Raw genomic sequence first — 24915 nt, forward strand, 5'->3', positions numbered from 1 at the left:
CTCTGGATCACCTCCAATTTTTGCCCATTCAATTGATGGTCAATTAAAATATAGAGGAATTCTTGATTGCCATCTAGAATTTGGAAGAACACAGGACAAACTAGACACAAGAATCGTACACCATCCTGCACAGAACAGCGTGATAAGACAGGAGGACCAGACCAATAAAATAATCTGAGATAGTTGCCACATGGTTTGGTAGTTACATGACACTTTAGTGACAATTTAAAAAGTAATAATTTACATAGGTCACATGCATGATTCCCACTATAATGTTATTTTGATTGCATTCTTTCCCCATGTTAATGCAGTTTACCCCAAATCATTTGACTGTTGTATGTAATCCTTAAATAGGTCAGTGAGGTATCAGTAAGCCAGTAAGGAGGAACCTTCTGGACATCTCCCAAACATTTCCGGTTACTTCAGATAGTGGGACTCTGCAGAGATGCCACCAAGGAACAGGAAAGACTATTTGATCCAGTACTAACAATGGAGTCCAAGTTTTCATAGTGCTTCAGATAGATCAGTGACTTCTATAATTAAGCCAATTAAGGCAGACTGAACGCTTGCAAGTAAACTGTGTATACTTACAGTCGCTTATGATTTGTGTTTCCTTTTGAGGACAGTCCTAAAGAACAAGGTTTTTAAATGGTTACAATATTTACATCAGCTTGGCTCTTCAATGTCATATATGTACATATCTCCAAAGGCAGAAGTTAGGGTTAAGAGTGCTTTTCACACGAATATACCAAAGAGAGGTTATCAACCAGTTAAGTATTTGTGTACAAAATAATGTCTGGATGCATAGAATTCTTGTGCTCAGCCGACGAAGAATGAAAGATTGCTATTATTAAGTGGCTTCTTAGGTACAGTCTTGTCAAAATTATGTGAAAGTCTTTCTCAAGAAGTGTTCTATGTAAAGTTGGGTGTATGCATAGGGTCGCTCACACAGGTTAGTGCAAGGCTTTTTTGGTGCAGTCTGATAAACTGAGTTCCTCATAAGTGGCCCACTACCACCGGAAAGATACGACTTCAAGCACATTTCTAGCAGCAAGCCTGAGATTAAAGATACAAGTGACCACAAGCCTCAAGGAGAGGAAAAATCCACTCACAATAAAAAGGCCAACAAGCCTTAGTTGCAAGAACTTCTCCAACTCTGAGAATATTTTCTTTCTACCGAGATAGCGCTCATACTCATGTTTAATGTCCTAATTTAAGAAATGGAAGACACTGCGTTAATTTATATTCCACTTTTAGGTCTGCTTCCATGGTCCCTCCACACTGAACAACCCAAGTCCTATGTCTCCTTTCCACCGGACAGCCTCACCAACCAAAACGGCGATGATGTGGTCTTATTTTGAAGCCAAAAGAGTTATACATGTCAGTCATTCTCAGACAAACATTAAAAATAATCCCTTACGTCTCTTTGAAAGTAGCATCGTTATTTTAAGATGGAGCACAATCACTGAAGGTAAAAAGACCCCCAAACAAGTGAAATATTCCACAAAACAAGAATTGGATTTTTGTGCAGCGTTACGGTGGTCCACAGATTAAAACAGCTTCTGTCAAATGTCGACTCCCAATTATGTGTGTCTCCTGAGCCACCATGGGTTTAAAGAGACCCACGGTTAAATCAGAGCAGATATAGTGACCACACAGCACCTCCTCTGTTTGTCTACAGAGTGTCAGAAATTCAGCCTTTCATTCGTAGGACTTAATTCTGCCTAAATCCCTAATATAACTAACACAATGTGGCTTTCAACAAGATAAATGCCCAGATTTTTAAAAAAATCCAACAACAGATCCTCTATCAAGGACAAAAACTTGCCCTTTAACCATGTATTTATATTGAGAGCTGAAATAAAACAGTGCTTCAACCAAATTCTCATTTCCTAAATATCCCTTCAGTTCATGAGAAAAGCATCATTCTAGATGAAAACTCCTCCTTCGTCACTCTTGGTCTTAAGTAGACATTCCTGCTTCGAATAAGGTCAGAAAAATACCACTCAGGTACTTGCAACAATTTCTAATACCTACACATACCACTCCATACATGCTCACCATGCCTTTAAAAACCTTCCGAGAAACATTGAAAGCCTTGTCATTTATGTATTTGGAAGCAAGTTTGCTTATCATCTAGAAGAGTCCTTGTAACAACTTGTCTCTCTCTACCATCTCTGGCTTTTCTGAAGTATGAGGAAGGCTTTGGCAACAAAATATTTTATCACATCATTCAATTTACATGCGTGCAAAGGAACAGGCTTACCTGTTATCTTGCAGACAGATCTAAAGTATAACCGGAGAAGCAGAAATCACCCCCCTTAATTATAAAAAGGCTGTTCGAAAAAGGCATACTCAAAAAGAGAGTCTTGTATAGAATTGTCAAATCACTATGTTGTACACCTGAAACTAATGTCAATGTTGACTCTAATAGTAATGAAAAAAAGGACAACCACCAGCATCTGTTAAAATCCGCATATAATACTGAAAAATGATATACATGTATCCTTATCATAATTTCACCTTTCAGGGAAAAGAAATTCCTAACCATATTGAGGTTCATTTTAATACTGCTGCTGCTTTTCTCTTATATTAATAATTTATGAATAGCCTTTGTCAAATGCTTTACATGCCAGACTCTGTGTTCATCCAAAGAGTTAAAAGATGATCAATTCATCATCTCTACAAACCAAAGCAAAAATGCACTAAAAATAATAAAGTTGGATGCAAATTCAGGTAACCACACCAGGCCCTGTGAAAAGACCACGGTCCACTTTTTGGAGGAATTGTCTAAAATGATCTAGTCAATAGCAATTGTCCTTTTTCTCAGCAATGATACACCAGTTGCCATGATCATTCCCAGAACTCAGAATATGCAGCTCTGACACATTCTCCTTCAGCAGACCATAGAGCTCACCCTCTCGAAACACATGGTAATAGCGCATAAAGGCTCTGGAATCTGAAATGGGCTGCTGTTCTTCGACAGAAATTGTGTCATCTGGGTTGGAATCTGTGGAGTCGGCCGCAGAAATCCTTTTCAGTATTTTACTAGAAGGGTTACCTTCCTCTACATCACCTGCACTCACACGATTCACATTGGTATTGATGCTTTCCAGAAAATTCCCATCCCCATTTCTCCTAACTCCTCCTTGCTGGTCTTCGTGCAGAGGTTTCTTTGTGGCTGGTGCTCTCAGCCACTCCACTTGTTTTTGTGAAGTGTCCACAAACACGTCTTCATCTAAAGTTTGTTCTCTTGTTGGAAATGGCTCTTGGTGATCGAAGTCTAAACTGGAGTGTCTGGAAGGCTGGATCGAGATAGTGCTGTTGGCCCAACCCTCTGTACTTTTCAGGGGCCTCACTCTCTCAATCTGCTTCCTCAGAGTTGATTCATCCAAAGACCTAGAAAAAAACCAGGAACGAAAAGATTTTCCAAAAGTGTTATAGAACCCATTTTCTTCCTCTCCTTCCTGAGAAATATTTGCACAACAGGCCCCGGCCATCATCGGTTCATAGTCCATGCTGTGGGACCGTTTGGAATGACCTTGCTCTTTAAAACAACCAGAGCAGCTACAGACAGAACACGGAGGATGGCAGGGATGGCTTCTTTCTGGGTGTCCACACTGCTGCTTTCTGCCAGGCTGGCTGGAGTCGGAGAAGAGCTGGGAGCATAAGGCCCTGTTCCACGGGACGAGCACATCTTGCTTCTCAAAGCGCCGGTTCTTTTGTTCCATGGCCCAAACGTAAATCATCAGCTGGCCTCCAGGAACTAAGACTCTGGCCATTTCTTTTATTGCTCTGATTCTCCTCTGTTTTGTAGAAAAATGATGTATGACTGAAAAAGAAGAAACTAGATCTCAATGTGTATACACATTCACAAACTCTCGCATTTATAAACTAGTGTTTTCAATATAATACAATTTCACATAATGCAATTTCAACACGTGGTAAAACCTCTGTATTTCCTACAGGGCAGGGCACCTGGTGGGGAGAGCAAAGCCTTGCTTTAGGGGAGATAGAATTCTTATCTTTGGCTCCTGTACTTATTAGACAATCTTGGGCAATGATGTAACGTCTATGGATTTCAGGTTGTTTATCTATAATAAGACAAATAATGTGTGGGTGCCTCAGTGGCTCAGTCATTTAGGCATCCAGCTTTGGCTCAGGTCATGATCTCACGGTTCGTGGGTTCAAGCCCAGTGTCAGGCTCTGTGCTGACAGATCAGAGCCTGGAACCTGCTTCAGATTCTGTGTCTCCCTCTCCCCCTCCCCTGCTTGCACTCTGCTCTTTCTCTCTCTCGCTCAAAAATAAATAAACATTAAAAAATGTGTTTAAATTTGTTCAAATAAATAAAAAATGTGTTAAGTTCCAAATCCTTCCAGTTTCCGAATCCTATGAATGTGTTAACTAGAAGGATGACCAAAGTGAATTAGTGAAATTTTCATGGGAGCACTGTGTTAGGTAAGTGTTCCCCAACAGAAGTCTAGGAGATAATTCCTTACTTTACTGAATGATTGGTACTTCTTATGCACCATAAGATTAACACCACTAATCAATTATTAATAAAATTAATAAAGCAAACAAGTGGAAAAAAATGTTAAAGATTGTCTTCTTACTTAGATCATGCAAAGATAAGCCAGCCCAGCAGAAGTCCAAATGATTGCTTATAATTTTTAAAATATTAATATAAAGCGGTCGTGTATGTGTTTTTAAAAATCAGCATATAGGTCATTGTCTTACTTCCAATCCCTGCAAAGTTAAAGTGGAATTCAAGTAAGACTGCCTTTATCCAGTCCTAAGTGTGTTATCAGGCCTATTTTCATCAAACAGTACGTGGAAAGTGTCAGTCTGTGAGTTCTGAGAGGACTCTGATCACAGTACTATGTGAAGGAAAAAAAATCAGATTGTTTTCCACGTGCAGGGGTGAGGCCTACCCTGTGTCTCAAGTAGGAAGTTAGTCCCAGGGGAAGTCTGGACACTACGCTCAGGTATGAGTGGTAAGGGGAGAGATGGAGGGTGGGACGGACAGGCCTGAAATGCTCCCCATAGTCCAGCCGGTAGTGGTGGTTTTAGGCAAATAAAACTCCAGCTCACCTGCCGTAGAGAGCTGGTAAATATGGTCAGTCCTTGTTATCTGTGAATTCTGTATTTGCCAATGTTGCTACTCACCAAAATCTATTTGTAGCCCCCAAAACAGCACTCTCAGTGTTTTCCTGGTCATTTCTTGGCACGCACATGGTGGCCCTGAACCCCCAACGTGCGTGTGTCCGTCGGAGGGTGAGCAAGGGGACCTCTGCCTGCGTTGCGGCCTTCTCCCTGGCGGCAGGTGTCCTTTCATGGTCTGTCTGTCTGCCACGGTCCTCGCACTTTGTGCTTTTTGTTGGTGATTTCATCGTTTTAAATGATCCCTGAGCATAGTGCTCAAGCGCTGTGTGGGGTTCCCGAGCATGTGAAGGCTGGGGTATGTCTGGTGTTAGGTATGCTTCGTTCGGGCTGTTGCCATGAGTTTAAAATTAAATAAATGGTCTTCATATGGAAACACATGTAAAATAAGGTTGTGTATTAATCAGTTAACAAAAAATGCAGCGAGCAGAGGCTCACGGGAACCTAGTCCTGTATTTCCCCTGGGAACAATGGCTCCACATTTTTTCACAGAGACTTCATAGAACAGAATTACTGTGAATAATGACAGTTGACTACGTTCCTTTCGGGGGCCAAAAAAGAAAAAAAAAAATCAGGAAAACAGGACTACTTTGATACAGTAATCTCTTTTTAGCAGATTCATAGATCTTCAACATTTTAGGATTCTGGGCCTCAAAAGAAGTCTTTCCTTAAAGGAAGAAAGTATATATGTGCATTCCTTAAACATCTGTTATGTGATGATTCACTTTAATAGCATAATATCACCCAGGAAATACCTGAATCTTTTATATTGTTTTATATTTATATTTGACATGTAATACTAAGTAACTTTTAGGCCAAACTTTTTGGAAAAAGGTTACTAATGAAGATTTCTTCATTATCTAAAAAATATATATGCATCTATATATTCTATTTAAAAACGTTATAAATGTAACCAAAATGGGATGTGAAATGCATTTATGTGAGTCATCAATGTTAGGAGGCTATATTACATTTTTAAAGGATAAAAAAAATCCCTTTTGTGTTTAAAAATCATAATCACAACTTAAAGGCAAAAATAGTACTCAATAGAGGCACCTGGGTGGCTCGGTCAGTTAAGTCTGACTCTTGATCTTGGCTCAGGTCATGATCTCACAGTTCGTGAGTTCAAGCTGTGTGCTGAACTCTGCTTAGGATTCTGTCTCTCCCTCTCTCTGTGCCTTCCCCACTTGCGCGCGCATTCTATCTCTCTCAAAATAAATAAATAAACTTAAAAAAATAGAACTCAATATATGTATAATATAGCCACATGTTCCTGCTGAGACCCCAGAAAATAGGTAGGTTGAATTCAAGTACTAGATTCTAGAATTAGATGGGAAGTTATAGAAGTTCACCTTTAAAGCCCTGTTATATCTTGATATTTTATGATGTGTTGATATTTAGCTTTTCCAGTGTGCAGGTCTCCTCTAACTGAAAGCATAAAGCAGAGTTTTGCAACCTCAACACTACTGACACTTTGCGCTGGATAATTCTTTGTTGTAGGGGGCCAGATACCAGATGACCAGAGGTTGTACACACGTCCAGTTGAGCCAGCCAATAATGTCCCCAGACATTGACAAGTGTCCTCTAAGGGTGAAGGGGGCAACATAACCCCACACTGAGAGCAACTGGCATAAAATAAATAGTTGATTGGCACTGCTGTGAAATATTGCTAAATTTTCATAGAATTATCAAGCTATTCTCAAAGTGGGAAGAGGGTTTCTTTCTCCAATCTGTCAGTAAAACGTATGGAATATATAATTAGATATGATGCTGACCTCTCAAATTATTATTAAGAGACATGGAAAAACAGGGGTGCCTGGGTGGCTCAGTTGGCTAAGTAGCCAACTTCAGCTCAGGTCATAATCTCACAGTTTGTGGGTTCGAGCCCGGTGTTGGGTTCTGTGCTGACAGCTCGGAGCCTGGAGCCTGCTACAGATTCTGTGTCTTCCTCTCTTTCTGACCCTCCCCTGCTCATACTCTCTGTGTGTGTCTCTCTCTCAAAAATAAATATTAAAAAAAAAAGAAAAAAAGAGACATGGAAAAACATACGTTTTTATGGCAGAATAAAAATTCTAAATAGGGAAGTAAATATATATATGAAAATAAGAGAGACAGACTATCAAAAATTTTCATAATGCAGTTCTAAGTGTGAAACCTCGCTGAAAATGACCACGTCACATTAGTACAGTTACAGTTCCCAAAAATACATGGTATGTTTCCATCTAAGGAAGCATTTTTTCTTCAGAAGGTGGCAACCAGGTGTGTTGCATTTCTTCCTCAGATAAAGCGCAAGACCTACGTGGGAAGCATAGAAAGACAAACCCACGCACACACGGAGCGCTTCCCAGAAGTCGGACAGCCGGCACTACGCCTGCCGCCACGGTGGCTCATGGCACAGCCTTGCCGACTCTAAAGCTAATGTAAACGAACACAAAGAGCGAATAATACCACTCCTCTGACCTCTCCCGGATTTCTGCTTGTTTTAGGTGGAATAACCAACCCAAAAGCTTTCTTTCCACTCAAGATTCAAAACACTGTAATGAGTTGCTTGGTGTACCAGGAATCCCTCCTGGCAGTGTTTATACCCAAAATGGACTTCAGGGTTTCAACTGCAAATAAGTAGGGCTGTCCCAGAGCAGGTTTCCATGGCAACCATCTCCTGCCAGTCCTGACTAGTTTCCGGGCTGTGGCCTCCAGGCTTGTATCCCCTTACTGTGCAAAGATATAGTCCCCCTCTATTGCTGAATAGATCAAGTCCTCCTTTCCTTCAGGGGAGAGCAGTCTTACCGTGTATTTTTTTTTATCTCCCAGTTTCTATCTAGTCAGTCAGCTTTATATAGGATCACCTTGCTTTGATGAAGTGTGTTATAGTCAAGTAGATTAATTTTAAGTATACTGGAGCAGATCATTTGCTTTGCAAGAGATTTTCCTCTTTGGAAAAGAACTCGGTGCCAGGTCCCCTAGCACGCTGCAGTGGGACTAAAAGTCTAGGTGTCAGGATCACACGCATTGAGTACAATGAGCCATACCTGTGTATATTTCAGGCACGGGGTTTTGTTTTTCTTTTCATTCGTGGCATGTGTGTTTTTATGGGGCACACTTGTGGAGAATATACAAAGAACATATTCCCTAGACTATGAACAGTCTCTGGCAGTGAGAGAGCTGAGTGATGTAAAACTGATGTAGTCCGGGACCAGGTGGGCCTCTTCCCCAGTGTGTCATGCACCAGTGCGTAGCAGATGGGATGACACATCCTGCCAGGTGCATTAGTCTTACAGTGTTCTGCTAATAAAGGACATAGTCGTGACCTTAAGTAGGTAATAGGACTTCTAAAGTTCAACTTCACATTGGAAGAGCCTGGCTTCATCTCAATAAAACAAAGTATGAAATACTTCAGTGATTAACATCCTTTTCATGCTTTCTTACTCATAAGTAAAAGACATTGGACTGAGTCATCAGAAAGAAGACGGTGCCAGTGTGAAGGTTTAACTAGTTAAAACAATCCTATGTACCGCCATATGTACATTTGGGATTAGTCAAATAATCCAGTTGAAGGAATTTTAAAAATTAGATAAAATGAATCACAGTCACGTTTCTACAAAGAACGAATGTTGTGAGAATGACCTCCACCGTTCATGTAATGCTATTGTCATGGTGAAGAAGGACCACGTGACCAGGCTGCCTTACCTCCTATGGAGATGATGGCATCGAAGCCCTGATCCCTAAAGGGGAGGTTAAGGTTGTCACACACCATGACTTCACATCCTCTACTCTGGGCAATCTCTACCAGTGGCCCGCAGTAGTCACAGCCCAGGGTATACACCTGGCTGTTCACTTTGAGATATTTTCCAGTCCCACAACCTAGAAGAGAAAAACCGTGTTACATGCTGTCCTCACGGGAAGTGGAACACAGTCAGTTTGTCCTACAAGAAGGAATAAAAACAACTTTGTATTAACTAACCGAGACAGACTACAACATGGTCTGAAGATATTCTCAAAAGCCAAAGGAAAATCACCAGAGGGCACTTACATGTTTTCATCTATAATAGAAGACAGAAAAGAATGGGGGAAAAGAAATAATATTTATTAAACATTTAATGAGGTGACATCCATAGGGGTTAACCCACTAGCACCACCAGAAAACTGTTAGCTGGCTCATGACGGGCTGTTTCCCAGGACCCCGGGAATGGTGCCCAGGCCTTTACAACAGCTACCTTCACATACATGTTTCATTATGCATAAGCCTCTATGTGAAGGTATTTATCCTCATGTTCTCTCTCCAGACATTCTTAACACTTGCTGGCTGCCTAAAACAAACTGCTGCCAACCAGTTTTCACTGGATATAAACAAAACAATTTATACCATAACACATGCTTTTCAAAAATTGGGAATTTGAATTTGAAGGAAAAAGAAATTTCCAATCTATTGTCCGTTCTAGGTTTTTTGTTTTTTTTTAATGTTTTTATTTCTGAGAGAGGGAGACAGCGTGAGCAGGGGAGGGTCAGAGAGAGAGAGAGGGAGACACAGAATCTGAAGCAGGCTCCAGGCTCTGAGCTGTCAGCACAAAGCCTGACACGGCGCTCAAATCCACGAACCATGAGATCATGACCTGAGCCGAAGTCAGACGCCCAACTGACTGAACCACCCGGGCGCCCCTGTCTGTTCTAGGTTTTGAAAAAGGAGTTATCCAATCTATTGTCCATTCTAGGTTTTGAATGATCTCTATTGACTCAGTATACAACTCTCTGAGCTATTTTTTTCTTCTTAAACAGACCATTTATGGCATTAATTTGGCAGAGACCCAAGTAATTCAATATTTACACAACCCAGAGATCTAGATCAATCAGATCTGATATTACAACGAGGAAGGAAGTAATAGGAGTGAGTAACCATCTTGAAACAAGGCCTTCTAGGATCTGATACCTCGTGTTATGCTGTAACATGGACATAGAGGTGAATTCCTTTTTCAGAAATATTTAAAAATATCATTAGAGCTGATATCCCTGAAAAAATGTCTACCAATCTTCAAGCATGATTAGTTTGCTGCTTCTGAAATAATAGGCCATTCAAAATTATATGAGACACGAAAAGCATAAAGTTCAGCGATGATGCCATCTGAGACAAGTATATGAATAACAATAAGATTTCCAGTGTCATTATTTTAATGTAAATGATTGGGGTCTTAGAAATATCTTAGATGTCATAGCCATTGTTCCTAAGAATACTTACGAGAAAAAGTAACCAATATTTGAGGGGAGTTATGATGAAAATAGGATTCACTAAGTATTTTAAAATTGCAATACTGAGTATTTCAAGGATGATCCTCATAGGTGAAAAGAATCTTGCAAATCTGTTTGCTTTGTTATTTTTAATTGGCTCAGGGGATACATTTAGAAAAATGAAAGAAAATTACCTTAGACTAATCGGAACAGGTTCATGACAAACTGGTGGTTACCAGATGGGATGGGTGAAACAGGTGAAGGGGATAAAGAGTACACTTACCACCATGAGCGCTGAGTAATGTACAGAACTGTTGAATCACTGTATTGTTTTTGTTTGTTTTGTGGGTTATTTGGGGGTTGTTTTTGGTTTTGGGTTTTTTTTTTTAAATGTTTTTTACTTATTTCTGAGAGAGCATGCGCACGAGAGCAGGGGAGGGTCATGGAGAGTGAAACAGGCTCCAGGCTCCGAGCTGGCTGTCAGCCCAGAGCCTGACATGGGGCTCGAACCCACGAACTGTGAGATCATGACCTGAGCCGATGTCGGATGCTTAACCGACTGAGCCACCCAGGTGCCCTGGTTTTGGGTTTTTTTAATCACTACAGTGTACACCTGAAACTAATATAACATTGTACATTGATTATTCTAGAATTAAAAAGTAAAAAAAAAGAAATAATAGGTTGTGGACCATGAGAGCTAAAGGGAGGTGTTCAGAGAGCACCTGGCAATATTAGGCAACTTTTCAAGTCTCAGCATCTCCTGAAACACTTCTACGGCCCATGGCACCCTTGATTTATCCCATCTCCATTTCTGATGGCATTCCTTTGAAGCATAGTGGTGGATCTCCCAAACATGATGCAATTATTTATTTTCCAACTGCATACACTGAGATGATAGAGGGGGGAAGACTTCACCCTAATGAGGAAATCGGGAATGCTGCCAAGCCTAGTGACCCTATTATCTTAAATGTGCAAGAAGTATATCAAACATTTTTGACACGGCAGCAAGCCATGCACAAGAGTCACGCTGCTTTACAAAATCTCATTAAATGATAACCTTTTGCAGTGCTGAAGAGAGCTAACAGAAAGTGCATGCTTACATTTCCTCTCTATTTTCTATTCTGCACCCCACTCACAGAAGAAAACAGATAATTGCCTCAATTCAATGAAGTGTTTTGGTGCATGGTGGGCGAGTGTTTGCTAGAAATAACTAATTTGAATGTTTCCTCTCGAGTTTGCAGGAACGACTACAGTTTTTAAATTAAGAGTTTTTTTGCTAAGACCCTTATGTGAAAGAGAATTCTCTTTTACCATGGGAAAGACAAGTGGTAAAGCCTACTTATTTCCCATTTAATATACATTCCTTGAAAGCAGAGTTGAAGGGATATGTTTTATTCTGTAGGCATGGTGCTTGCCACGGAGCATGAGCTCTACATTTTTATTGACTCCATGAAGGAATGGTAAATAGGGAAGGGCTTGGCCAATTAAATGTTACTACAGAGATTGAGGATAACTACATAGAGTTAAGAGGCAAAGGGAGTCTTAATTATTGAAAAGTTAATTTTCATTATGTAGACAAAAAATAAAATTTTTAATACTATTAGGGCAGACGGTTGTGTCTGATGTCAGACAGAAAGGTAACCTTGCTCAGAAAGAATCTGGCTCTGGTCTTCTTCCTGTTTTCTAAACTAACCTAAATAAAGATCTCAAATCCTAGGACAAACTCCATGCACCATCTAATGGCCTTAAGCAATGAGCCCGTTTGAGGTAGAGGTATTGCCATGATTGAACAGGTCATAGTATTTCCTGAGAGTACTTTTGATTTCTGCTGTCTTTGAATCATTGAAGTTCTTTTCACTTAGGCTATAATTTCTGCTCCCTTAATTCCTGGTACTGGCCCAGAAGACTTAGTTGCCATCAGGAACTCTTCACCTACATCAGAGCAAATCAGCTTGGCTGGGGAATGGGTGATGTGGTTAGTAAAATTTTAGTCGACTAAAAGTTGCACCACTTAAGTAGTAACAACAGCCTAGAAAATTACTGTATGGGCAACTGGAACCTGATTACGGCCAGATGTTGATTATTTATGCAAAGCTTAACTAGTAATTAACTATAAATTGCTAATCTAATAACCAATCAAGTTAACCAATATAACAAACCATTGAGTTTAGCTAAGCGGAAAACCCGGAAAGACAAAAATTTCCTTTTGGAGATAGTCATATTATCCTGGTCTCTTTTCTTCTACTCTCCTTGGGCTTCTCTCTTTCCTTTTTCATTTATTTCATCTTTAACTTCACTTTTATTTTAAAACCCATCTGTCATTGTTTCATCAAAATAGTACCATTCATTTATTGAATAGAAAAAATGTAAAAGCACAAAATTTGAAAGATACAAATAGGTAAAAAAATATTTACTGGATATAATTATGAATATGCACAGGGGAATCTAAGGAATATTATTTATGCCATACCTTGTAGTGGCAAAATATAGCAAACAACATATATCTGTTAATACAGTGCTATTATCAGAAATAATGTTATGCAGCTTTACTACTAGGCAGTTCTCTAAGTATAAATATGGAATGATCTCCACCATATATTAAAGGAAACAAAAGTTTAGGTGTCTCACAATTTGTATAACATACCACCATTTGTATGGTATGTATCAAAAAAGGAAACTCACCCATGCATACACTGGTATGCACAAATATGCTTATACTTAAGTGAGCTATCTCGAAATTATCCAAGAAGCTGATTGCTGATTACTTGGTGCTGCAGGTCTGGGATGGGATGCTGTCTTTCACTGTACACCCTTCTGTACCTTTGTGACTAAGCCATGTGAGTAGATTACCTATCAAAGTTTTCAGCAATCGCTATTCCTCCTTTTTTGAATTGTTTGTTTGTATCATTTCCTCATTATTTCTTTTGAACTGTTCATCATATTCTTGTACTGACTTTGAAGAATGCTCTGGAGATGAAGACAATTATCCAGTCTTTTATCAGATGAGTTACAGATACTTTTACTTAGTTGTTTGGTGTCTTTTTTTACTTCAATTATATATTTGTCTAGGTTTTTGCCTTGTAGAACTTTTAAATTTTTATACAGTCAAAGGTATTGGTAGAGTCCATCTTCATTGTTCACAGGTTCTGTGTTTGCATGTTCACCTGCTGGATAAAATTTACTTGTTACCCCCAAGCCAATACTCAACCACTTACATACTGGTTACCAACAAGCTGGCTTGTAAAACAACAACAAATTTGGAAAAACTTGAGTCCTCTGAGGGGCCCATTACCCATGTCTTGTTTTGGTTCTCACCCTATCAATACCCTATCCACAAGTGTCCTTTATGTGGTCTATTTAGTGCCACATATTTCTGGCATTTTTGTGCTTTCTGTTAGTGATTTCATTGTTTAAAATGGCCCCTGAGCATAGGCCCCTAAGGTGCATACGGTTCCTAAGCCCAAGAAGGCTATCACGAGCCTTACAGATAAGATATGTGTATTAAGTAAACTTTGTTCAGGCATGAGTTATAGTGTGCTGGCCTTGAGTTCAATGTCAGTGAATCTATACTATATAGGAAATTATGTGTCTTCAAATAGACATACCCATGAAACAAGGTTAGGTCTTGATCAGTTGACAAAACTATTGTGACCAGAGGCTCACAGGAATCCTAATCCTACATTTCTCCCAGGGGGCTGTAACGTAGTGTTCACAAATTCGGTGTTCATGGCAATTTTGTAAACTTGACAAAGGTACTGTGAATAATAACTGCATTTTCTTTTGTGATTTCTGACTTGTCTTAGTGTTACAGAGGGGCCTTTGGCCTCTGTGGATATTTTAAAAAATAATCTAATTGTCAATCATCTAGTCCTTTAATGATTTCATTTTCTTATACCTAAGTCTTCACTTTGTTTTGAATTTTTGCTATAAGATACAAGAAAGTAGCATGTAATGATACTGTTGTCCCAAAGCACTTATTAAATGGTTGCTTTTCCTATTTTAATATTCTGGCACTGTGCTAACATTGTGGTTGGTAAGAGTTCCAAACTCAAGGTATCTTCTGAAACCACATTGAATTTTTTAAAAAATGACATGATAGATTTTTCAGAGACCCTCCATTTCTACGTGATATGCACCCCTTCCTCAAACTCCACCCTGCTCATACCATCCTTAACATGCTAAAAGCCCTGGGCACACATCTGTTTCTCTTGCTAATATTGAGAGTAAATGTTTAGAGCAAATGGCAAATCAGATGGAATTTGTAACTACAGATTTATGACTCTTCTGGGCACAGCCTGCGTGCAGTTGCTGGAAAGCAGTTTTAGGTAGGCATGCCTCAAGTAGAAATCTTACCGTGTCTTAAACCTTAGTCTTCGACCTACCGTGTTGTGGTTTACCACTTCTTGATTCAGAAAGACATGGAGCCAAAGTCTTCCACGCAAATCAATGATTATGAAGGTATGACCCAATTAAAGATATGCTCTAATAATGAAAGACTTACAGAATAGTTAAAGGAAAGGATCTATGAGATTTATAAGAGGTTATAGGACTTCTTTTGTAATCCCACAATTCTGGCTCTTCTGTAAAAGGCCCGAGAGCCCCTCATGGTGAGCCACCAAAACATTATTTACAAATGCGAATCTCTCTACATTTCAAATGGTCAGTTTCACCTGCAGTCTTTTGTCGTGATTTATTCATTCACTATCAGGTCTATTTCGTGGGAGGATGTGTGCAGAGGCTCTTGAAAAGGTCACCATTGGGTAAATGTAGATTTCAGGAAGTTTCCTACTTTCTGACTTGATGAATTTCTGCTGTGAAGTGGATAGTCTAGGTACCGGCAGGCCAAGGACACAATTTTAGACTTCTGGTTAGAGCAAAACTGTGAAATGAATCTGAAAAGGAAAGGCGTGATAGAATGTATTTCAGACTCCATGGCACAGCGCCAGGGTTACCTATGTCAGCGATGAGGCTGCCCGGCTTCTGCTCCTGGAGGAACTGGCGGACGCGAGGCCAGGCTTTGCTCTGCAGGTCGCTGAAGTACGGTGCGGTGCCCTCATATACATCGTGTACGTGCTGCTTTTCCAGCTGGGCGGCTTCATGATCCATCCTGGGAACGTGGCCGCCCCCAAGAAATGCTGGTCAGGGTACACAACAGAGAGAGCTGATAGGGGATGCAGATTTCCTAAAACTGGGAACCTACGACGGCCACGGTCATACTGTCCTTATGCTTTTGTTTTTAACTGCAAGGAACAAAATCTGCACTGTAACCCCACAATAATTGTCAAAAGACCAGAAAGTGCATAATTTTTACCTGCACATCTTCAGAAAATAATGGATTGGAAATGAGCCAGTCAGTGTTAAGTTCCTGTGCCAGATCAATTCTTACTTCTGGAAGCATATGCAGAAGGTTCACCAAATGGGTCACTCTGGATAAAATCATTCTATCTAATGCTACAGAAGTTTTAAAATTTTATAACAGGTAGCTCGTCTCCAATCCAATCACAAAGCCCTATTGATTCGACCTTTTTAATGTCTTTGGATTCCAACCATTTCTCTATGTCCCTACTGATCCGGCTTTAGAAAAGGTGCTCATCTCTGGCCTGAATTGCTTTCATAGCTGTAAACAGATTTTTGGGAGAGGATTTGGGAGTTTGGGGGGACAGGGTTGCCCCTCAGTCCCTTTCCTTCACTTAATATCACAGCTATTTTCCTAAAACATAAATTTAATAATGTTGCTTTCCATCTCAGATTTCTTCAAAGGCATTTTCTAGCTTGTCCAGTCAAGTTCACGTATCTCAGTAGGGCATACAAGGCTTTCTGATCTGGCCCCAGCTTACCTCTTGAAGCCATTTGTCACCACCCTTCCCCGGCATCAGAGGAAGCTGTACCTCAGTGACCCAGGGTTTCTCAGACGTGACACACTCTCTCCCAGCCAGGGGCCTGAACAGATGCTGTTCTTTACCTGGCTAACTTCAGTTCATTCTTGACACGTGCATCACCTCTTCCAGAAAGCCACCTCTGACCTCTCATGCAGGATCAGGCAATGAGAAAGGAGTGAGCAAATGTTAGAGCAGTCTTAGAGGCCGCTGCTGGGTTGGGTTTAATCTTTTAATTATTCTCTCGTGGCATGTGAGTGAAGAGTATCCTGGGGAAGTGGCCCGAGGCTCAGCCTGTGGCTTTTTACCAATCAATATGAAAGTATTTTCAATCATTTAAGAGCCCATTTGGCCTCAAGGGTTCCTATCAGCTAGTCTGCTCCTGACACTTTTACTCCTGTGCATCCCATGCTGGCTTCCACAGATACAGAGGGCTATAATTATTTATTGGATATTCACCTCTAGTACTGTCTGGAAGATCCTAGAGCTCAAGGGCTCGCCTTATTTAATGCTGAATCCACCAGAGTTTGCACATGGCAGATGCTCAATAATGAACAAAGAAACACAATCAGGATTGACTAACCCTGGTGGGAAGAGACAGACCCTCACACACTTGCAGATGAAAGAGTGACAAGAGAAGCCTCCAGTCTCGTGACAGCCGTGTGTCCCGCTCTCCACCCTCCATCCCCTCACCACTCCTACCTAGGAAAGTGGGAAGCGCTTGAGCAAGATGGCATCTGATTCGTTATTGCAAAGTACCTGCCCTTCTTCCTCCCCTTTGCATTTAAAAAATATCTTGTGGAGAGGGGCGCCTGGGTGGCTGGGTCGGTTCAACTCGATTTCAGCTCAGGTCAGCGATCTCACAGTTCCTGAGTTTGAGACCCACACTGGGCCAAGAAAGCAGACAGAGATTGCTTGGGATTCCCTCCCTGCCCTTTCCCACTTCTCTGTCTGTCTGTCTCTCAAAATGAACATTAAAAAGAAAGAATCTTGTGGAGAGATACTTTGAGACTACATAAATATCCTGTTTCTCATACTCTCATCCACCAATTGTAGCATCCTCTCCATCGACGATGCTTGCCCCAAACAGTTATTACTATAATTATCACCACATGATGATATTCCAATCCCATCATCCCTTCTATTGCCAGGAAGAGCTTTTCAGGATTGACTCTTAAGAACACAAATGAGCAGTAGACTATCCTTAATTACTACGGGCCTGCCCACAGCCCCTGCAAAAAATCTGGCAAACTCCTAACAGAGTACAAATCTCATTTGTGAGGTCTGACAAAACTTCCACCCAAACTGAAACAGCTTATATTGCACCCTCAACTGGAATTTACAAAGTAAACATATGGCCGGCTATAACTGCCTACACACCAGAAAAGCCCAAACACTGAGTGGTTTTCTTTTTAATCAAAATCTCAGTAGACTTAAGTCTGCTTAAAATTTTTTCCCTCAAGGAATCAGATCAGGCAATACAATTTTGAGGAATTTTACTTTCTGGTACTTGTTCAGTGTAGGTGGCAATCAACATAAACACTTATCTTCCATCTCGCTCCACCTGCAAGCTCAGAATATGCAGTATGTGAATAGTACGCCTCGGAGACCGTTCACTAAGTCCTCTCCCACACTGCTTGGCCTTGACCATAAACAAAGAGCTATTTGAAAGTGTGTGAACAACATAAATCCATTTTGTCCTTACTCTGTTTTACAGTTAAGATTCTATACTGCAGAATGGTTAGCTGACCGTGAAACTGATTTGTGGAGTTGGAGCTATCCAAGGTGACATTTTTAACACTGGATTTAAATTACCTGCAATATTTTCCACATGACTTTTATGCATAATAAACAAATTCCCTGTGGATTAGGTTGTGTGATTAAGCTAGTTGAGGTTGGTACTATAAAATATGAGTGGAGATCAAGGTGAAGCTAGGGACATAGGGTTAGGTTTAGCTAGGCTTCTTAACCTGTGGGCTATCAAACTGAAGGCCCTTGTAGCTAGCTGGTGCATTGTTGGTGAGTCGTGACAGAAGGGAAAATAATTTGAAAGGCAAGGAGAAGCCAGATGTAGTAATGCACTGAAAATTCAAAGAACTGATTTGGATTTTATTTTAAGTGCAGTGGAAAGTAGAAAGTAGTTTTAAGTTGGTAGATGGGTTGGGGGAGGTAGGTAACATGACTGGATTTATAATTTTATTTTTTAGTTTTAAAAACGTTTGAGAGAGATTGTGTGTGTGCATGTGAGCAGGGAGGGGCAGAGGGGGAGAGAGAGAGAGAGAGAGAGAATTTTAAGCAGGCTCCATGCCCAGTGCAGAGATGACCTTTGACCGTGAGATCATGACCCGAACCCAAATCAAAAGTCAGATACTTAACCAACTGAGCCACCCAGACGCCCCTGGATTTATAATTTTAAAAGATCCCTCTAGGCATATCTGATTCTAAGTATATTGGAGGAGCTGTCATTTTACTTGTCTCAGTCCCCTTGTTCCCATAATTTGCATCCTGTCCTCCCTCCCTGGATGGGCACCTCCCTGGATGACCCAGGCCTGGCCAATCACGGTATCCCTATCCCTGAACACAACCGCTGTTTCAAGGTGATGCAGGGTGAGCCAATCAGGGTGCTTCTTGGAGCTCTCTCCGTGTGGACCTAAAGAGCAAGTGGCCTGCCTCAGGCATCACAGAACTCAGGCTGCCGGTGGCTATCTTTCCCCACACGGGAAAGACATGTCTTTAGGTAGAAGAGAATGAAGTGAGGCAGAGCGAACACATGAGAGACAGATGCGGTGGGGAAAGAATCATGGCACGCATCAAGTCCCGGGTCTATTCCCGGAGACTTCGGTTCCTGCCATCCTGGGGCCCCTCCTTATCCTTCCCAACTCAGAGAATCAGTCTGTTCGCCTTTGTGCTTACTCTTGTCGGGGTCCTGACCTGGCCAGCACTAGAGGCCTCGCTAGATCAGCATTACTTCTTCTACCAAGAGCTTTGTTTTTCTGTTCTATGTCAAGCTTGTATTCCTTGGAAAACGGAAGAGGTGAGAGAAGGTGATAGGAAGCTAACAAGAGAGGTCTGTGCTTTATGTATTTCCCACAGAGAGAGGAACAAAGAGAAGGACATCAGCAATTCTAGCCACAGGGTTGTCACGGAGAAGTCACAAGTGTTTGGTTGTCCTGTTCTGGGGATGTGATCAGGATAGCACTTCTTCACTCAGCTTCGTTCAGGCAAAGCCATGTGTCTTGTTTTGACCATTAAATATGACCAGAAAAGATGTGGATTACATCTGGGGAGAAGCTTTATGAGCCGGCCCTCTTCTGTGTCTCTGCAAAATCATGGAAGTAGTGGTGTGGGACCCCCGAGCGACTGCTCTTGATGGACAGACAGCATGTGTGTTTTAAGCCAAAAAAAAAAAGGGGGGGGGTGAGGGAGATAAAGAGCTCATCATAAATGCTGAATAGGTTGAAACTGCTGAAAAACCAAAGACTATCAATCATATGCTATTAAAAGGGACCTTGTTACTATGTGAGCCTATCTTTTTTCTTCATACATATTAACATTTTCCTCTTTACTGTAGATGTAATGAAACTGGGAGAAAACAGGATATAGTACTCTGTCCCACTTTTTAAAACTTAATTTAATAGTGGGAGCCAAGAAGTGATTTTTGCCTGTGGTTTTCTCCAAACTTCTCAAATAAATGTCATTTCCTTCATCCCTAAATTGCACAGGACTTGAAATGTTTCATAGTCTACCAAGCATTAGAATGACTTCAGTAACTCTACCACATTCTGAACTACTAAAGAAACATTAAAAATACATCTTAGCCCATAGTATCTAGCACTAGTCTTAAATATAACGGGTCTAACCACATTTAGTGAGTAAATGGAAAATGAAACTCTAGCAAATAAACAATATAGTTTTTATTTTTAAACAGTTTACGTGTAACTGGCATATGACAAACTGCACCTATTTAATGTGTGCAATATGATACGTTTTATATGTACATACGTGGGGTTTCCTGACAATTACGACAATGAATACAGCCATCACCCACAAAGTTTCCTTGTGCCCCTCTATAAGCCATCCCTCCCACTTTTAGTTTTTCTTAGTGCCATGTTTCTGGGTGAAGAAACAGGGATGGATGGGTGCACACTGAGACGTATGGCCAATACTCACGTATGGCCAATACCCACAATTTCAAATGCAACTTTGAGATTTGATGTGGGTACCAAAAGATGAAACGCTTCTAATAATCACTGCAAAACTACATATCTACCACACACGTGTATAAATAGTAAAAATATTCACAGGAGTAGAAAAGGCTTCATGAGAAAAGATTTTCCTAGCATCTCATCAGGGAGATGAGGCATTGCACTTGAACCACAGGGAACTCTGAGAGGCCTTGTTTTGTCCCCAGGAGTAGCTCCTTGTCCCCAGGGAAGAGTCACTATAGCTGCGTACCATCGGGACAGTGCCTGTAGTAACCATTCCTAGAAAGACAGCTCAGAGGCTGGGGTAATAGGCTCTAAGCTCACGGCCAGTCACCAGAAGGGATTTGTCTTTTGTCTGCGATGGGAACTTCTGTTACAGTTAATCCTGAGTTTCTCTCTGCACCATTATTTTCTCTGCAGTCAGTGGCCCATGTTTTGGCTTAACGGAAAACACATTTCTTTTTTTCTTATTTAATTCCCTCTCAGAATACCTGCTGACTATATTTCTGAATTAAACCCTCTTGCTAGGAGGTAAAACAACAGAGCTTTTAGAAGAAGAGAGAGAACATCTATAGAACCTGGAGGTATGTTAAGATTTCTTGAACATAACCGTAACAGGTCCTAGAAAGCACTAAGCATAAAAGGGAAAATAAGTAAATTAGACTATATTAAAACTAAGACATCAGTAGGAGAGTGAAAAATGCAACCCATAGGATGTGAGAAGATAGTCCCAGATGTACCTCTGACGAAGGACTGGTATCCAGAATATGAAGAGTTCTTCCACATCATTAAGCAGGAGACAGATAACTCAATGTAAAAATGGGCAACCCCCACCCCAGACTTCACAGTGGGCAGGAGACGGGCAGGAAGCACATGAAAAAGTGCTCATCTTCATTCATAACAGGCAATTGCAGAATAAAACCACAGTGTGACACACCGTTTACGTGAGAGAGTGGCAAACAGGAAAAAGAAAATACGAAGTGCTGGTGAGAACATGTGGCTGCCAGAATTAGAATATGCTGCTGGTAAAAGTGTAAAGTGTGTCAGCCTATTTGGAAGACTATTTGGCAAGTGACAACTAAAGCCAAACATATGCACATCCTGTGGCTCAGAGATTCTACTCTTTATGTATGTGTACATGTATCCAAAAGAAATGCACACATCTGTTCACCAAAAGACAGTCCAGAATTTCCACCGTAGCAGTCTTCAAAACAGCACAAATGTGGAAATGTGTATGCCTGGCATCAGCAGAATGATCAGACAATGATGTATTCATACAATGAAATACTGTAGAGTAATAAGAATGAAAAGTCTGTGACTATTTGCAATGAGATGGATCAGTCTCATAAATATAATGTTAAAAGAGAAAGACACAAAAGGGTATGGAGCGTAGGAGTCCATTTACGTAAGGTACAAAAGCAGGTAAAACAAATCTTGGCCATTAGAAAAGGAATAATGGTTACGATGGTTACTGGGAGGGGTAGTAACCGCAAAGGAGCCTGGGACAACTGTCCTGGGGTGCAGGTAATAATCTATTTCTTGATCGGGGTTCTGGTGACACAAGTATGCTGCTTTTGTGAAAATTCACCTAAGTGTACACTTACATGTACTCTTCTCTCTATTTCCACGTAGGAAACCCCTTTTACTTTCAGACAGTTGTCTTACTATGTACCTTAAAGCATTTTAAAACTCCAAGCTGAGCAGTGTCCTTTCTCAGCCGTGTCCTAGCCCTCCCAGGATGAATGGATGCCATTCAGTTAGTGCGTCTTCTTGGGGACACCTAGAAACTGGAGATTGCTAGGTTCAAAGACGAGTTGGGGTTTTATTTCAAGGCAGTATCCCCGTGAAATTAGGTTATATAGTAGTATCTACAAAACACTGTGGAGAGAATTTTTAGCTCAGAAGTAATTTAACTGAGGATTTCCTTCTCTCTTTTTCCTTGGAATAAACTATAAAATTTTATTGAAGAAAATAAAAAAGACCTGAAAAAATACAGATAAATCCAGTGCTTGGAATGTGAACCCATGCACTGTGACTTCAACAACCACACACTTAACAACTCTGATTCGCAAATAACTTGCTGGTAACCCTCACGGAGACGGTATAGGGAAATTCGCTGAGGATTTCTTAATAATTTAAGATGAATCCCTAATGTCAGATTATCCAGTAACCAGTGAAAAATAAAGTCTATTTTCTCTTAGTAAAGACATCATATCAGGGCTGCAGGTCGGTGACCCACTGGTCTATTAAAAGAAAAGAAATTAATCTCACCAACATTAGACTCGTGTGCTTTCTAGATACTGAATAGCTTTATCTAAACATTCAATGTGATATTAAGGATGAATTATGTTAGCTACAGCCTCCAAGACACACAACTAAGTGACATATGAGGATTATGGATCTTCATGAATGGATTGGGAACAGAAAGTCTATAAAGGATCCAGGGAGGATGCTACCATATCCTCAGCTTCTAACAGCGTGTGGGTCCTAGTCTTACTCACCATTATTTCTCTAATTACCTTGTTCTGTTGTTACTGTTACTCATTAGCACAATTCTCAGCTACTTCAGTGCCATGTTGGAAATGTTTGGACAAACTGAAATTTCCTGATTTATTACTCCTATGTGGATCGGTGGGAATGTTCAGCCAGTTGTTTATGCGGCTCTCTGCACGTGCACTTATTGGAAAACCCTGCTGAGGTTATCAGAGAATAAAATCTTTCTGAATTATTTCACAGTATTTATAAGCCTTGGAATCAAGGAAACAGCAACGTGGAGCTTGAGACTTGGACAGTTAATCTCCTGAACAATGCATACGTAATAAAAGAAACAGGGTTCCCCCCAAAAGACAAAGAAAGGAGTCCAAACTATGTGTCCATACAGTTTTTCTTTTTGAAGGAGCAACGTGGAATGATAAGGAAAAGGAGAAAGGCACTCGGGGAAGAGAAAAAGAGGAAAAGAAAAAGGGAAACGAATATATATCAAATGATGATCACGTGCTTCCTATAGGTTAATACAAAAAAGCCAGACACGGAAAGGAGGAAAAGTAGACAAAGATGTAAGAGTTCCAATTTTGTAGGGATAAAAATAAGAAAGAAGGGATAGACTATGGAATTTTATGTTTTTATTAATTTTATATTTCAATTAGGGTTCAGAACCAGATTAATACACTCTAATATTAATTGTTCATAGAATGCATTACCACTAATCATAGAAATTAGACTCTGACAACTTGTAACTGCAACTGAAATTTGTTTGAACCTTTGTTTTAAAAAATGAACATTCAAAATAATGCCAGAGAAGCTTAAAAACTCTTGCTTTAGAAGTCTGGAATTGTATTCTGTTAGAGTTTAATATATTATGTTCATTTCCAGTGTAATTGGAAATTGTTAAAAAGGAAATTTTCCGTGAGTCCTCCTTGTATGTAAAATAACACATCTCCAAACGAATACGTGAGAAACTGGGATCGCCACCTTAGAACTCAATTAAATTGCACTTACAAGAAGTATCAATTCAAAGATCGCCCAAAGCTGGACAAGGCTCTCTGTTTCTTAAGGCCCTGTTTCTAATACCACTACGGCATAGAAATCCAATCACTTTGGACCACTTGATGTGTTTGAAGAGGTGACTGCTACCAAAGGACAAAAAGGAGAGTTGGGGGGAGAAAAGACACTAATGGGTGGACCCTAAAGAATGAAGGTATTGCGTTAGGTAATTTCTGGTTAATATCTGTTTGTGTGTTTTTTAACAGTAAAACTTTAGTTTGGAAGAGCAGAGGGTCTGCCAGAAGTAGTTGTGAAAAAATAATTTTGGAAATCTGAGATTCTGCGAAATAGCTGATTTCTCCCCAATCCTGAAGCCATGCACGTATGACCATTATTTAAAAATCCAGAACTTTGAGAGGTTAAATACTTTTTAAAAACGTTTTATTTATTTTTGAGAGAGACAGAGACAGAGTACTAGCAGGGGAGGGGCAGAGAGCGAGGGAGACACAGAACCCAAAGCAGGCCCTGAGCTGTCAGCACAGAGCTTGACACAGGGCTCCAACTCACGAACCATGAGATCATGACCTGAGCCCAAGTCAGAGGCTTAACTGACTGAGCCATCCAGGTGCCTCTAGAGGTTAAGTACTTTTAAAAATGTCTGCTTATCCTCTCTTCCTTTGAGGAACTGCCCCTCTCTCAGATTCCAAGTGATGCTGGGGTCTGCTGATCATGTATGCTAGGGGTGGACGTGTGATTCGATCTAGGACAGTCATTCTCTCTCCCCTGTGAAAATGAGAAGAGGTAGGTGGAGCCAAATCACTAACGGCACAACCCTAAAGGAAAATCCTCAGGTTTGTCCCAAGTGTTGCCTTTCCTGAGGTTTGGTTTGGTTTGCAGCTCTTTCTTCTATCAGCTACTCAGTACATTCCCAACAAATCTGTCCTTCGTGCCTGAAGGAGAGTTTGTTTTG

General features: G+C 40.6%; 2 protein-coding genes across 2 annotated transcripts in view; one reads left to right on the forward strand and one right to left on the reverse strand.

Moving 5' to 3' along the window:
- The window catches only part of LOC144239181 (uncharacterized), a 54139-nt gene that overhangs the window by 13395 nt on the left and 15829 nt on the right, over nt 1-24915 (forward strand). The gene's annotated exons all lie outside the window — the stretch shown is intronic.
- The window catches only part of TRMT9B (tRNA methyltransferase 9B (putative)), a 60937-nt gene continuing 38502 nt past the window's right edge, over nt 2481-24915 (reverse strand). The window contains exons 3-5 of the mRNA XM_077772750.1: nt 15334-15516; nt 8849-9022; nt 2481-3832 (exon numbers count right to left, since the gene is read on the reverse strand). Of these exons, the coding sequence (XP_077628876.1) occupies nt 2805-3832; nt 8849-9022; nt 15334-15487 (1356 nt within the window). The 5' untranslated portion in view covers nt 15488-15516 and the 3' untranslated portion in view covers nt 2481-2804. The remainder of the gene's footprint in view (nt 3833-8848; nt 9023-15333; nt 15517-24915) is intronic.

Source organism: Crocuta crocuta, unplaced genomic scaffold, assembly GCF_008692635.1.
Source record: "Crocuta crocuta isolate KB4526 unplaced genomic scaffold, BGI_CrCroc_1.0 scaffold140, whole genome shotgun sequence".
NCBI lineage: Eukaryota > Metazoa > Chordata > Mammalia > Carnivora > Hyaenidae > Crocuta > Crocuta crocuta.